The following is a 16795-nucleotide window of genomic DNA, read 5'->3' on the forward strand; positions in this document are numbered from 1 at the left end:
ATTGTGGAAGGCATTCATTGTCTCTAAAGTCACCTCTTTCAATACTTTGAGATGTAGACTGTCAGGTCCTGGGTATTGGTAAACTTTCAACCATAATTTTCCTACCATCATCTGCTTACTAATACTGATTTCCTTCAACTCCTGATTCTACCATCACTATTTGGTGGCTCATAACTAATTCCAAGCAATGTCAGCTATCCCTTGCTGTTTCTTAATTCCACTTGCTGTGAACAATGTTAATCTTTTCCATTTTGAGTTATGCCTTATGTTCCCAACTCCTGACAAACTAGTTTAGATTACTTAGTGTGGAAACAGGCCCTTCAGCCCAACAAGTCCACACCGACCCGCTGAAGTGCACCCACCCAGATCCAATCCCCTACATTTACCCCTGCACCTAACACTACAGGCAATTTGGCATGGCCAATTTATCTAACCTGCACGTTTTTGGACTGTTGGAGGAAACTGGAGCACCCTGAGGAAACCGATGCAGACACAGGGAGAATGTGCAAACTCCACAAAGTCAGTCGCCTGAGGCGGGAATTGAACTTGGGTCTCTGGCGCTATGAGGCAGCAGTGCTTGCCACTGTGCCGCCCACTCCAACAGCACTAGCATATCTCTCAGTTAAGGATATCAGTTCCACTCTGGTTAAGTATAACCTGTCCAACGTGTACAGGTTCCGACTGCTCAGAAATGATCTCAGAATCATGAGACTTATCTGTAGCTTTGAAAGTTGGAATTGCTCTAAATTAGAATCTTGGAGTCTTCTGGGTTAGAAAGGAAGCATTTTAGAATTGTTCTTTGTTGCAGTATGTATGAATGGAATGGAAAAACACTTATCCACAACTCTAATTCATGTTAAATTGCAAGATACAGGAACACACCATCAAGCTAGTAGAACATGGAAAATTTTGAGTTTTATATCCAACAGGATATAAAAGACCTGTCGTATCATTGGAAGAATATGTAGTGCACTTCATGTCCGGACCAACATTCTTCACACTACCATCATTGTCAAAGTTAAATTAACTGACTGTTTATTTGATAATCATGTGAAAAATAAAACACATGCCTTAAAATTGGGTGTTATTGCAACATTTGATCCTTAAATCTGATAATATTGTGAATCCCATTCAAAATTTTCTTGTAAGAGAGCTAGAAATTTTATTAAAATTCTACTAATCTGATGAATTTATCTTTTCTAGGATGGAAGATTGACATTCAGCCCACAGAACCAGACAGTTAAACTTCCCAACATAAACTTCATGAAGGGCAGTGGTGCTGTTTTTCTCAATGCCTACAGCAACTCCCCAATCTGCTGTCCTTCTCGAGCAGGTATATTTCTTAAAAATAAAACCTTTACAAGAATATCCTATCTCTTCTGAACCTATTGCATCATTGTACATCTAGACCGGAATCTTGCAGTCTTGCCTGAGCTTTAGAATAGTGGACTGTTGGAGGAAGTGAATTGGGGGAAGCAAAAAGCCAGTAGCCCAGCAGTGAGTTAAAATTTGGAATTAAGCTCTCTGAACTTTTCTTGCAGGTCAGCCTTCACAACGTTGATAGTCAGAAGTCTACAATTCATTCATTAGCGTGGTATGAATATTCAGTGAGACCCTATAATGTTTAGGGTGTAATCTGTTTCAGCAAAAATGTGTGTTCATAAACCCGCTAATGTATATGAGAGGTGTGACTGGTAGGGTAGACGTTTTCTAAGCTCTGGAAAGTACAAATTTCTTCAACTTGGCTTCTTCACAACTAAACCATTTCTTGGCACAGAGTTCTACAGTGTAAGGGTTGAAGTCTTGAAGTGATCAACCAGCCTGTCCAAGTTAGACACCCACCTTGGCTGATGTCCGCAAACATGACCAAGGCAAGCCAGTGGGGTTCAACTCAAAAGGTTCAGATAAAGGTGATTAAGTGGAAAGGAACAGTGGAAATAAAAAGGGCATGGCAGTACTGCAAGAATTCCTGAGGAGAGACATGAGAAGGACATATAGGACAGGGAAGGATAGGAACTTCATATTTAAGGTCAGGGACACATTGTGGTTAGGTTTGCTGGGAATGGAGAAACAGCTGGTGAATTGAATAAGGAATGGTGTAAAACTGCATATGGGAAAAGATCTGAGTGTGATCGTGTAGAGAGCACAACTTGGTCTGTGTCTTCTGCCCTTCTTTTCCTACTGCTTCATTTGGTGCCACCTCAGCAGCCACCGTTGATCTTGCTTGTTCTCTTTGATTAAATGAGATTCCCTGTAGTATGGAAACAGGCCTTTTGGCCCAACAACCCTCTGGAGAGTAACCCACCCAGACCCGTTCCTCTACCCTCTATTTACCCCTGACTAATGCACCTAACACTGAGCAGTTTAGCATGACCAATTCACCTGACCTGCACATCTTTGGATTGTTGGGAGGAAACCTATGCAGACACGGGGAGAATATGCAAACTCCACACACACGGTCATCCAAGGTGGGAATCCAAGGCATTGTGAAGCAGCAGAGCTAACCACTGAGCATCGTGCTACCCAGATTCTAATTCTAATTCTTGTGAAGAAATATCATTGAGCTGAAGATGCCTGAGCTGCTGAGTATTGTAGCTACTTTTATGTTTTAAGTAAGAATCTTCACAAATAAGTGAGAGGCAGTATCACTGTGGTACAAATACTGTAACTTTAATAATTACGATGAAGAGCTAGATGATGATTGCATGCGAAGCATTTAATGGATATACCTGGTCCCACACTCTTGTGTAACAATTGTCTGTAAGGGCAGCCTTACAGTTTACGGTGGAAGTAGTTGTTTCAGTAGGATTGGTGCAACTTCTTCCTTTCACTGCCGTTGTTGAAATAAATTATATGCAGCTGTTCCACATTTCATGATCTCAGTAGGATGTCTCTATTGATGTTATGTTTATCAAAAATATCTGGTCATAAACTTATCTGTACCCATGCTTTTGACTTTGTTTGGGATGGACTGAGGCTAAATTCTCAGACAATCTTTTCAGGATTTTCACTGTAAAGCCAGACTTGGCATATTTATGGATCAGTCTTATGTATTTTCCAAAGTTGTGGTGTGATATGCTAGAGCCTTCATGGATTTTCAACCCATTTATTGATGTCAAGAAAAATAAAAGGTAAAGCTGGCCTGACACAATATTCAAATTTGCTGGTGCATGGCCAATATTTCTAGTGATGTTTGTGTAAACCTGCCAATATTAGAAATAGTACAAAACAATTGACTACTTGTTTCAAAAGTGATGATGTATGAGGCAGGAAGTTTCTGTTGCAGTAATTTCTGTGAGCATGAATAACTTTATTTTAAGGTATTTTATCCGTAGGGAATTTTTTAACTTCATTCCAAAATAATTTTGGTCACGTGTATTTTATACCATTGGTTTATTTATCAGTTGTCATTTTTTAAAGGCAGCAATTTTCTTAAGTAATTTACAAATGTCTTAATTTTGTGTGCCAGCTCTAAATTACAACATTTCCCTTGTTGCAGTTTTTGTGGCTTTATATTCATCTAAATTTTGTTCTGACCTATCCTTGTTAGCTGGTGTATCTTGGATGATTATATTGTTTTTTAGGAGCTTGCTTGTTAAAACACTGGCACCCATAGATAAAGGAAGAAGTGCGGGTGTGCTCAGGAGAAGTTATTAAAGGTTCCTTAACAAGTAACCAGTCAGGGAGTATGAAAAAGGTGAGGAGCTTAACTTCAGTTACAGTAGTTAAGGGGACAGCTATGAGATGGGTATGATCAATGCGGGACTGAGGGTGTTGGACATTTTGGTCAGCATGGACTAGTTTGGGCCAATGGGATTGACTTCATGCTTGGGACTCTATGACTCTAACTGCACACAGCATATGAAACAAAGTAGAGGAGCTTGTTGTGCAGATTGAAATTGGATGTATTATGTTGTGCGCATCACAGAGACATGGCTGCAAGGGAATCAGGCTGGGAATCAAACATCCAAGGAAAGGTGTCCTATTGAAAGAACAGGCAGATGGGCAGAGAGATGGGGTTAGTAAGAAATGAAATTAAATCAATATCACGAAGTGATTACACAGTCAGAAGGCATAGGAGCTGAGTGGATAAAGTTGAGATACTGCAAAAGAGAAAAGATCCTGATGGCAGTTATGTACAGGCCCCCTGTCCAGCAGGAATCAGGATATGGGGCAGAAAATAAATGAGATAGATAGTAAGGGCATGTAGAAAAGGCACAATTACAATAATCGCTGGAGACTTCAATGTGCAGATAGACTCGGAAAATCAGTTGGTAGTTGTTCTCAAAAAAAGGAATTTGTGAAATATCTACGAATTTTTTTTTAAGCAGTTTGTAGTAGAACCCCGAGGATACAGTCAGTTCTGAATTTGGTGATCGTAACATGGTAAACTTGGTTAGGGAGCTTATGATGAAGGAACTCCTGGATGCAGTGTCAACAATATGATAGAATTTACCCTGCAGTTTTAGAGGGAGAAGCTGGAGTCAACTCTAACGGTATTATAATTGAGTAAAGACATGAGGGTGGAGCTGGCCAGAATTGATTGGAATGGGACCCCAGTCGGGAAGACAGTTGAGTTTCTGGGGCTAATTCAGGAAGCCCAACCAAAATCCTTCTCAAGGAAGAAGAAACATACTAAGGGAATGGCCTATAAGGGAAGTCAGGAAAAACATAAAGACAGAAGAAAAAGCACACACTGTGGTGAAGATTAGTGGGAAGCCTTTCAAAACTAGCAGAGGACAACTAAAAAAACAATAATGGAGGGGGGGATCGAAGTTATAGACTAAGCTAGCTAGTAATATGAAAGAACATAAAATAGTACAGCACAGGAACAAGCCCTTCAGCCCACAGTGTCTGTACCGACAATTGTGCCATTCTAAACTGCATGTGGTCCATTTTCATCTGTTTCCTGCCTGTTCCTGTGTCTCTTAAACATTCAGTAACACACCTGTTCTACCACCAAACCCTGCAGCACCTTTCCAGGCTCCTAACACCCTATGTGTGAAAAAGCTTTCCTCACATCTCCCTTAAACATTTCCCCCTTACCTTAAACCAATGCTCCCTAGTATTTAAAATTTCCATCCGAGAAAAAAGATTTTGACTATCCACTCTATCCATTAACTCTCATAATTTTCGGTATAATTCTATCAGGTTACCCGAACTCCCTAGTCTCCAACATGTTAGTAAAAGCAATCCAAGTTTGTTCAACCTCTCCATATGGCTAAAATACTCCAATTCAGGCAACATCCTGGTAAACCTCTTTTACACTTCCTCTAACATCTCCATATCCTTCCTATAGTGTGGCAACTACAATTGCATGTTACTCTAAATGTAGCCTAACTTGAAGTTTTATATAGCTGCAACTTGACTTGTCAACTTTTATGCTCAATGTCTCAACCAATGAAGGCAAGCATGCTGAATGCCTTCTTTATTTACACCTTATTTGCTTGTGTTGTCACATTCAGGGAACAATGGACCTGGACCCAAGATCCCTCTGCATATTAATGCTCCTACATGTCTTGTCATTTATTGTATACTTTCTTCTTGCATTTGACCTCCCAAAATGCATCACCTCACTTGTCCTCATTAAACCTCATCTGCCATTTCGCTACCCAGCCTCCCCACTGCTCGATAGTCTGATGTATCCTTCAACTACCTTTCTCACTATCCGCAACTTCTACAATTTTCATGTCATTTGCAAACTTACTAATCAGACCACTTGCATTTTCATCTAAGCCATTTATATAAATTAAAAACAAAGGTTTCAGCACTGATCCTTGCAAAACACCACTGATCTGATTAGAAAAACACCCTTTCACATCTACAATCTATCTCATGTGACGGTAAGACAATTTTGGATCCAATTTGCCAACTTACCATGGATCCCATGTGACTTAGTCACCTGTTACCATGATGGACCTTTTCAAATGTTTTAGTAAAGTTCATGTAAGCAACATCCACTACCATACCCTGACCAATCAGCTTCTTCACTTCCTCAAAAAATAAAAACAGTTTTGTGAGACAAACTTTGCCTGCATAAAGCCATACTGCCTATCCCTAATATACATTTTTTTCCGCAAATGCGAGTAAATACTATTTCTAAGATTCTTCTCCAATACTTTTCCTACCACTGAGCTAAGGCTCACCAGCCTATAATCTCTGTTGCCCTTTTTAATTAAAGGAACAACATTGGCTATTCTCCACTCTTCTGGAACTTTGCCTGTGGCTCAAGAAAACAAGGCCCCAGCAATCTCCTCCCTTGCCTCCTTCAGTATCCTGGGATAGATTCCAACTTACCAACCTTAATGTTTTTCAAGATACCAAATGCCACTACCTCCTTAATATTGACATGCCCCAGAATATCAACATACCCCTCTTTAATCTTACCTTCATCGTTGTCCTTGTCCTTGGAGAATACCAATGCAAAGTACTAATTAAGGATTCATCCACTTTCTCTGACTCCACATAATATATTAACTTCTTTGTTGCTGAGTGGGTCCACCCTTTCCCCATTTACCCTCTTGCTCCTAATATATGGATAAACTCTGTGTCCCTTTCCAGCCCACCTAATTCTTGTTCAAGTTCTTTTCTGTTTTCTTTATCTTTCTGAAGGGTCTTGTTTAATTCAATTTCCTTAATCTTACATTTGACTAAAGAAGATTTGAAGTTTTTTTAAGACATACATAAGATAAAATGGAGGTAAAAGTGGACATTGGACTAGTGGAAAATGAGGCTGGAGAAGTAGTAATGGGAACAAAGAAATGGTAGAGGAACCGAATAGATGCATTGCATCAGTCTTCACAATAGAAAATACTAATAGCAGACCAGGAGAGAATAAGGGAGCAGAGATGAGTATAGGGGAAAGTGCTGGGGAAGCTGAAATGTCTGAAGATGGATAAATCACCCCGAGTGGATAGACTCAGGATCCTGAATGAGATAGCTAAGGATATTGTGGAAGTACTAGTGGTTATCTTTCAGGAATCACTGGAGTTAGGGAGGTCCCAGAGGAATGCAAGATGGAAATGTAACACTCCTGTTTAAGAAGGGAGGGAAGCTGATGGAAAATTATAGGCTGGTTAGCCTGAGCTCACCTTGGTAAGACTGTAGAGACCATAACCAAGAATGCGATTGTGGAGTAATTGGAAGTGCATGGTAAAATAGGCAAGAAGAGGTCATACCTGACAACCTTGTTAGAATTCTTTTGAGGAGGTAATGAGCTAGTTAGACAAAGGTGAGCCAGTGATCTATTTAAATTTCCAGAAGATCTTTGACAAGGTGCCACAGAGGAGACTGGTAAATAAGAGCCTATGGTGTTAGGAACAAGGTACTGGTATGAATAAAGGATTGACTGACTGGCAGAAGGTAGGGGCAAATAGTGGAGTTTTGCAGGGGTTAGCATTGGAACCTTAACTGTACATGTTACACATTGACAATCTAGACAGAAGAACTGAGGGCATAATTGCTAAGTTTGCAGATGACAGGAAGTTAGGGGGAGGGACAGGTAGTGTTGAGGAAGCAGAGAAAGTGTAAAAGGACTTGGACAGATGAGGAAAGTGGGCAAAGAAATGGTAGATGGAGTACAATATGGGAATGTATGAGGTTATGCACTTTGATAGGAATAATAGAGGCATAGACCATTTACTACATGGGGAAAGACTTTGGAAATCTGAAATATTAAAGAAGTTAGCAGTCCTAGTTCAGGATTTTATTAAAGTTACTTACAGGCTCAAATGGCAGTTAGGAAAGCAAATGCAATGTTAGCATTTACCTCGAGAGAACTAGAATACAAGTGCGGGGATGATATACTGCTGAGGCAGTGTTGTGACAGTATTTGGAATACAGTGAGTCGATTTGGGCCCTGTATCTAAGAAAGGATGTGCTGGCCTTGGAGGGGAGAAGGTTCACAAGAATCATCCTGGGTTGAAGGGCTTGTCATATGAGGAGTAAGGATAAGGGGGAAATCTCATTGAAACGGACAGAATACTGAGAGGCATAGAAAGATTTGACGTGAAGATGATGTTTCCACTAAACAAGACTTTAGTACCTGAAAGCACAGCCTCCAAATGAAGGGACGACCCTTTAGAACTGAGACGAGAAGGGATTTCTTCACACAGTAGTGAATCTGTGGAACGTATTGATGAAGGTTGGCTGTAGAAGTGAACTTATTGAGTCTCTTTAAGACAGAGGTAGAAAAGTTCTTGATTAGTAAGGGGACCAAGTCTTATGGGGAGAAGGCAGGAGAATGGGGTGAGAAATGTACAGGGAGAAAGGAAAGACTGCAGATGCTGGAGATCAGAGTTGAAAATTGTGGCATAGACCCTCCACCAGGAATGAGGCTTATGCTCGATACGTCGACTCGCCTGCTCCTCGGATACTGGCTGACCTGCTGTACTTTTCCAGCACCAAACTTGTCAACAGAGAAACATATTGGCCATAGTCAAATGGAGATCCAGTTTAATGTGATTACCACCTCACTTGACACCTCCACTATTCCTAAAATATCAGACTGATTGGACAATGTTGGACAAGCATAAATTTCTCTCATCTAAATAATGGGAAATTATTTTGACTTGAAACATTGTCTTTAGTCATTGCATAAATGGTTACCTAGTCACTGAACCTGTCACTTTTCCTGCAAAAATCAATGCCTGGATGAGACAGTTCATAACACAGACTGTGAGACGTAAAGCATTAGGGACAATAGAAAACAAGGGTGGGAGTGATAAAAGCACTTTTTCTTTGAGAAAGGTGCAACTGTAAGTTAGTGAGGCAAATCTATGGATCAAATGTAACACAATTGGTTTTGTGCTCAATATCAGACAATTGCTATGGAATTGAAGCAGAGATAAAGTTTTGGAGATGTATAGCAAGGAAACAGACCCACCCGTCCAACATGTCCATGCCAACCAGATATCTTAATCTAATCTAGTCCCATTTGCCAGCACTTGGCCCATATCCCTCTAACCCCTTCCTATTCATAAAGGGAAGGCTGGTAGGTGTAAGGAATGCTGGATGACTAGAGAAATTGAGGGTTTGGTTAAGAAAAAGAAGGAAGCATATGTCAGGTGTAGACAGGATAAATCGAGTGAATCCTTAGAAAAGTATAAAAGGCAGTAGGAGTATACTTAAGAGAGAAATCAGGAGGGCAAAATGGTGACATAAGATAGCTTTGGCAAATAGGGTTAAGGATAATCAAAGGGTTTTTATAAAAACATTGAGGACAAAAGGGTAACTAGGGAGAGAACAGGGCCTCTCAAAGATCAACAAGGCAGCCTATGGGAAATGGGGGCGAAACTAAATTAGTATTTTGCATCAGTGTTTACTGTGGAGAAGGACATAGAAGATATAGAATGTGGGGGAATAGATGGTGACATCTTGAAAAATGTCCATATTACAGAGGAGGAGGTGCTGGATGTCTTGAAGCGCATAAAAGTTGGTAAATCTGTGAGAAGCTAGGCATGTGATTGCCAGCCCCTTGCTGAGATATTTGTATCGTCGATAGTCACAGGTGAGGTGCTGGAAGATTGGAGGTTGGCTAACGTGGTGTCACTGTTTAAGAAAGGAGGTAAGGAAAAGCCAGGGAACTATAGACCAGTGAGCCTGACGTCAGTGGTGGGCAAGTTGTTGGAGGGAATCCTGAAGGACAGGATTTACATATATTGGAAAGGCAAGGACTGATTAGGGATAGTCAGCATGGCTTTGTGCGTGGGAAATCATGTCTCACAAACTTGATTGAGTTTTTTGAAAAAGTAACAGAGGATTGGTGAGGGCAGAGCTGTGGATGTGATCTATATGGACTTCAGTAAGGCGTTCGACAAGGTTCCCCAAGGGAGACTGATTAGCCAGGTTAGATCTTATGGAATACAGGGACGTATGCCTGCCTCCTGTCTCAACCTCTTTGAAACAACCTCAAAATACTGGAGAAAATCAGCAAGTCTGATAGCTTCTGCAGAGAAAGAAAGAGAATTAATGTTTTGAGTCTCGTATGACTGTTCTTCAAAACTGACCCTTGTGAAGCCTAATCTCTGGAAAACATCTTTCTTTCATCAGGTTTGTAACCGATATTGTCTTGCATCATCTTCAACTTCAAACCTAAGTCTAAAACGCCAGGCACTTGCATAGTATGAGTTACTATGAAAAATATTCTTCACTGGACACAGATTTTCTGAACTTAGACAAAAATCGCATGAATTAATGTCCAAATCTTAGGTCTACAACTTATTCTTAAGTATAACTCCTTTCAACCTTTTCCACTATTTTCTTTCCTCATTGTATGGTTGTATATGTTTTGACAATTAAATCCCATGATCATGAATACTGAAGGCTGTGTTAGCTGCCTGAAGCTAAGGTTAAGGATATTTCCTTGGGATTAGGGCTGGAAAGGGACTTGGAGTGGGAGAAGAGAGATCCAGTCATTGTCATCCATATTGCATCTAATGGCATTGTTAGAACTGGAAAGTAGATACCATTGAGAGATTTTGAAGAGTTAGGAGTAAACTAAAGTGCTGATCATCCATGGTAATAATCTCAGGATTACACGTGAGCCACTGGAAAATTAACATAAGGTTAATTAACATAAGGTCAAACAGTTAAATGTGTGGCTTAAAGATTGCAGTGGGTTTCAACTCATGGGGCACTGTCATCAGTACTACAGAGGAGGGGAGCTGTACCAGTCAGAGTTTTATTTGAACCATGCTAGGACCAGTATCCCCGCGAATCTAATAACTGGAGCTGTAGAGATAGCTTTAAACTAATTGTACGGAGAGTTCAGGAATTGTCGGAGGATTTACAACATGGGGTAAACCCCTCTGCTAATTTAAACCAGCAACACAGAAAAGATTCATCCTGTACTGTAATCTGTTAAAATTCAATGGGCAAAGAACTAACCCAGAGGTCACTATTTAAAGTAAAAGAAATAGCAACTTTATTCTTTAAGTCCAACAGAGGATATTAAAACCAACAACTATTTACAACTCCCTTCTCTTAAATCTATATTTTACCTCCCACTCTATAATACTAGTCCGGTTAAGAAAATCCCAATTAAGATTTATTAAAAAAAATCACATTACAAAACCAGTCAGCTTTGATGAATCTCCTTTGTAGATTTTCCTTTGTAGATTTTCCTCTGTAGATTCTCTCCAAGTTGGCCTCGATGCTGGGCTGTGCAAACTTCCTACTGACAAGTATGTTTCAGAGAGCTCTTCAGCTAGGAATCTATATTTGCTGTTCTTTGGCAGTTCTACTCCAACCGTTCAAAACATCGGATCGTTTCATTAGTTTTAATGTCATCAAAATAATAAATTTAAATTTGATTGGATTTTGGTATCTTGAGGCATTGTTCATTGTTTTTGTTCATTGGCCAGCCAGCTGCTGCTATTTTTTTCGACAAGTTGTTACATTGTTACCTTGTTCATATATCTCTACACCTTCATAACAGAGGCATGGAGAGGAATGTAGGCTTGCAAAACAAAAGGATATGGCAGCATTGCAGGGCCATTATTTTGACAGCAATTTCCAGAATTACTCAGGAGGTGCAGTGTATACAAGCATTTTTTAAAAAAGCAAAAGCTATGGACAAAAGGAGTAAATTGGCATAAGGGCAAAATTAATGGCTCTTTACATGAATGTGCATGGAACAAAATAAACAAATTAACTCCACAAATACAGGCTCGTGGGTACAATTTTGTATCCACATAGAGTCAAGGTTTAAAGGAAATTGAAACTGGGAACTAAATGAGTATGTAATCCTCCAAAAGGACAACAGAAGGGAAGGGGTTTGGGGTGACTTTGTTATCATGATATGGAGTACATTGGCAAGAAATAGATTGGGTGATACAGAATCCAATGGGGGAGGGAGGTAAGGAATCATAAAGGGAAGAAGGCACTGGTGGAAATAGTTTATAGATGTCAGACCAGCTGTTAGATTTAGAATTAGATTTATTTGATATTGTCACTTGTTCCGAGGTACAGTGAAAAGAGGATAATGTCACCATGTTCTGACGTCATCTTGGATTACAAAATAAATTACTGAATAAATTGTACAACTAGTGAATACATCAACATTAAATTGACATTACTAAAAGTGAAACAGCTTCAAAAGTTCATTGAGTCATACAGCCTCATCAGCCCTACCAGTCGATGCCGACCATATTCCTAAACTAAACTAGTCCCATTTGCCTGCGCTTGGCCCAAACCTTTCCTATTCATGTCCTTATCCAAATGTGTTTTAATCGTTGAAACTGTACCTGCAACCAACACTTTTCTGGCAGTTTATTCTGCACATGAACCACTCTGTTAAAAAAAAAGCCCTCCCCCCTTGTCCTTTTTAAATCTTCCTCCTCTCATCTTAAAAATATGCCCCTTCGTTTAGAACATTGCCACCCTAAGGAAAATACCCTTGTCATTCACCTTATCTATGCCCCTCAGGATTTTATTAACCTCAATAAGGTCACCCCTCAACCTCCTACGTTTCAGTGAAAAAAAGTCTCAGCCCTTCCAGTCTAATTTTACATCTCAAATCCTTCATTCCCAGCGATGTCCTGGTCAATCTTTTCTGAACTCTTTCCAGTTTAATAATATCCTTCTTGTAAACGGCGACTCGAACTGCATGTAGTACTTCAGAAGAGCCCTCACCAAGGTCCTTCCCTCATTACAGCCTTCATCCTCTCTGCTCCTCCAGTTGCCACCATCTGATATCACCCTAGGTCCTGGCAATGTGCTCCTTTTCTGCCACCGGCACCATCACTTCTGCCTCTGCTGCCTGCAAGCAGGTGACTGTCATGCTGCACGGGTCCCACACCATCTCTGATGCTGGACATCGACTGATAGGTTCTGACTCTGAGTTGACTGACAGTGTCTTGGATCAACTTCTGATACTGCTTCCCATGAACAGAAAGAGGACATCAGGAAGATGCCACAGGGAAACCAAACCGAAAAAAATTACTGAGCTGGAAGGACAACAATGAAGCCATGTGGATGTGGCAAAAAACTGTCGCATGAGCCATGAGCGGCTGAGCCCTGTGCTCAGGAGCTGAATGCTGTCAACCCCGCCACCGTCAACTTGGAAAGCTGTTCTTTAAGATAGAGAATAAATCAGAAGATGTTGAGGGCATGTAAAAAAAGAAAAAGGCAGCACCCTAATTTAAGATGACTTTGAAGTTCTTGCAGATTGGGAAGATCAAATTGGCAGAAGTATCACAAGAAAGAATTCATAGTTTTTTGAGATAGTTTCCCAGAATAATATGTTCTGGATCCTGCCAGTGATCAAGTTATGTTGCATTTGAGACAAGTTTAATAAATGATCTCTGAAGAAAAGATCCCCAAGGAAATGGTGAGCATGACATTGATATTCTAGCATTCGATTTGAGCGTGAGATACATGGGGTTGAAAAAACTTGTGATAAACTTAAAGGGTAATTACATGGAAAATGACAACAGAGGTGACTGAAGTATACTAGGCAAGTATTTTAGCAGAAAAAATGACAGATGTTTTCAAAATGAAAAATCTATCCCACTGAGGAAGAAGGATCCTATGAAAAAGATACTCGATCGTGGATAAGCAGGGAAGTTAAGGACAGTATCAGGTTGAAAGAAGAAACACACAATCTGGCAAAGACTAGTGATAAATCAAAGAATTTGGAAAGTTTTAAAAACCAACAAAAGGTCACTCAAAACAAAACGAAAATAAACTGAAGGCAAACCATCAAGTAACACAAAAAATAAGTCAATAAGAACTGCTTTCAGTATATAAAAATGAAGAGGGAGGCAATAATGAACATAATCCCCTTAGAGCATGAAGGTGGAGAAATAACATTGGAGAGCCAGGGAATGACATAAGTTGAACAAATATTTTGCATTGATAGAGGATATTAATTACATTCCGAATACACCAAATAAGTGGGAAGGCTAAAGGGTACCAGGAAGGAACTAAGTACAATAACTATCACGAGAAAAAAATGTACTCTGGTAACTAATGCAGCTAAAGGTCAATATGTCCCCATATTGTGTTGGATCGTCAGATATTACTGAAAGTAGCTGCAGAGATGGTGAATGCACTGGTAGTAATTGTCCAAGAATCCTTAGACTCTGGACCAGTCCCAGTAGTCTGGAAGACTGCCAATGCAGTGCCCCTATTCAAAAAGGAAGGTACCTAATTAACTGAACGTGTCTTTGGCCGAGTGTTAGATGCTATTAGAAAGGATATAAGAGAGCATTTAGAAATGAATATGAAAATTGAGGAGAATCTGTGTGGATTCATGAAGGGATAATTACACCTAATTTTTTTTTACAGTTCTTTTGAGGAGATAACAAGCTGGGGAGATAAAGAGGAATCAGTTGATGTAATATAATAGGACTTCCAAAAGGCATTTGTTTAGGTGCTGCACATCAGAATATTTAAGAGTCTGTGGCCTTGGAGTAATATATTTGCAAGGACAGAAGATTGGCTATCTAATAGAAGTCAGAGTTGTGATACAGGGGCTATTTTAGGAATGGCAAGCTGTGACTAAAATACCACAACTAGGCTCACATTCATTGTCAAATATTAATGACATAGATGACATAAATATACTATTGCTGAGTTAGTGAATAACTGGAGGGGAAGGTAAGTAGAGCAGATGACATGAGGAGTTTTCAGAGGGATATAGACAGATTGACGATGGGCAAAAACTTGGCAAATAGAAATATAATGTGGGAAAATGTGATGTTAGCAAACATGAAAGGCAAATGAAATGTTGACCTTTTTTATTTCAAAGGGAAAAAAGAAAAATGTTGGGGCTGTCTTGCAAAAGCAATACAAGTCACTAGTCAGACCAAAGCTGGAATACTGTGAACAGATTTGGGCCTTTTATCTAAGAAAATATATACTGTCATTGGGCACAGTCCAGAGATATTTCAGTTGGTTAATCTTTAGTATGGAAGGACTTATTTATGAGGAGACATTGAGTAGGTTGGACCAGTACTCATTGGAGTTTAGAAGGATGCATTGTAACCTTTTTGAAACACTTGAGATTCTGAGGAAGCTTGATGCAGTAAATACAGAGAGATTGTTTCCCTTTCTGAGAGAGTCTAGGGCCAGAGTGCGTAACCTCAGAGTAAGGAGTCATAGAGCTATACAACATGGAAACAGACCCTTCAGTCCAACTTGTCTGTGCCGACCAGATATCAAATTAATCTAGTCCCATTTGCCAGCACTTGTCCCATAACCCCCCAAACCCTTCCTTCCTAATCATGTACCCATCCAGATGCCTTTTAAATATTGTATTTGTATCAGCCTCCACCACTTCCTCCGGCAGTTCATTCCATACACACGCCACTCTTGGCGTGAAAACATTGCCTCTTAAGTCCATTTTAATTCTTTCCCCTCTCATCTTAAACCTGTGCCCTCTAGTTCTGGACTCTTCCAACCCAGTTTAAGACAGAGATGAGGAGGATTTTTCTTTTGGAAGGTGGGGAGTCTGTAGAATTGTTAACCGCAGAGGGCTGTTGAGGCTGCGTCATTAAGTCTGAGATAGGCAGGTTTCTAATTATCAAGGGAATCAAGGTCAAGGAGTTAAGAAAGAAAAGTGGAATTGAGAATTATCAGAACAGCTATGATCTAACTGAATAGTGCAGCTTCTCAAAGGGCTGAATGGCTCACTTCTGCTCCTACATCTTATGGTTTTAACATTTCTGTTTCGAATCCTACAGACAGTTTGTTTCATGTCATATTAAAATAAAAATCGACTTTATAAACGGAGCATCTGGAAAGGGTTTTGCAAAAGATGAAAGAATAGACAAAATTTTAAAACGTCCCTGTTTACAGATAGGAAAAGAGGGAAAAAATTGAATTAACCTCCTTGCTTGTTTATTAGCAAGTGCTATTTGAAAAATTGAGCCGTTTTAATAATGATAGGTACAAAATCTGATTGAAGAGAGTGACTTCATGAAAACTGGGATATATTTTGGAAGCGACAATACATTCAAGGATTTTGAAAGGAAAGAAAAGTTGAAGGTGGGACAGTAGTTTTGAAGGATAGAGGCATGAAGCATTGGTTTCTTGTGTGAAAAGAAGTGATGATAGTAGTTTTAAACATGTAAGGGGCAATGCCTGAAAAGAGAAGACCATTTACAATTACAGCTAACTTAGGAACCAAGAACAGAATTTGGGTGCCCAGCAGTTCAGTGGGAATAGGAGGTTGGTTTCATGAACAAAATGAGCTCAGAATGGCCTAGAGGAGGAATGGGAGAGAAATGTGTGAGTGCATGGTCAGGGCAAGGAGAATCATGAAGATAATTTAGTCATCCGGGCTAAAGGAAATGAGATTAGATGACAGAGGCATTTGATGGGGTGGTATTTATATTAATAACAAACCAATCCATGTGGTGGTGAGGGTGGAGGTTCAGGAAAAAAAAGATTTTAGAAAGATGAGAAAAAATGTTGGGTTGCCTTTGCATTCCAGGAAGTTTCAGCAGATAGGAGTAGGACCAAATAGTTTTGTTTTTGGAAGTAGTCCACTCAGACCTGGTGGGCAATAGCTAAACCAGTTGTCTGCCAAATTCTACAACAAAGTCAAAAATCACAAGACACCAGGTTATAGTCCAGCAGGCTAATGTGAAATCTCTGAAAGCTCTGAAATCAGTCCAACAGTGTCACTTCCACGTCAATTCTAGAACAAACAATGCTGAAGAAGCTCAGCAGGTTTGACAGCATCTCTGGAGGGGGTATCAACTCTGGCAGATTCTGTGGAGAGAGAAACAACTCTTGCTGAGTTTCTCCAGCTTTTTCTATGTATATTTATGTTCCTATGTTTGCTAAG

General features: G+C 39.9%; 1 protein-coding gene across 3 annotated transcripts in view; it reads left to right on the forward strand.

Annotated features, from left to right (window-relative positions):
• Positions 1-16795, forward strand: part of arsk (arylsulfatase family, member K) — a 50699-nt gene that overhangs the window by 2554 nt on the left and 31350 nt on the right. For all 3 annotated transcript variants that reach the window (XM_060844242.1, XM_060844260.1, XM_060844251.1), the window contains exon 2: positions 1204-1333. In XM_060844242.1, the coding sequence (XP_060700225.1) occupies positions 1204-1333 (130 nt within the window). The remainder of the gene's footprint in view (positions 1-1203; positions 1334-16795) is intronic.

This window comes from Hemiscyllium ocellatum, chromosome 2 (assembly GCF_020745735.1).
Source record: "Hemiscyllium ocellatum isolate sHemOce1 chromosome 2, sHemOce1.pat.X.cur, whole genome shotgun sequence".
Taxonomy (NCBI): Eukaryota; Metazoa; Chordata; class Chondrichthyes; order Orectolobiformes; family Hemiscylliidae; genus Hemiscyllium; species Hemiscyllium ocellatum.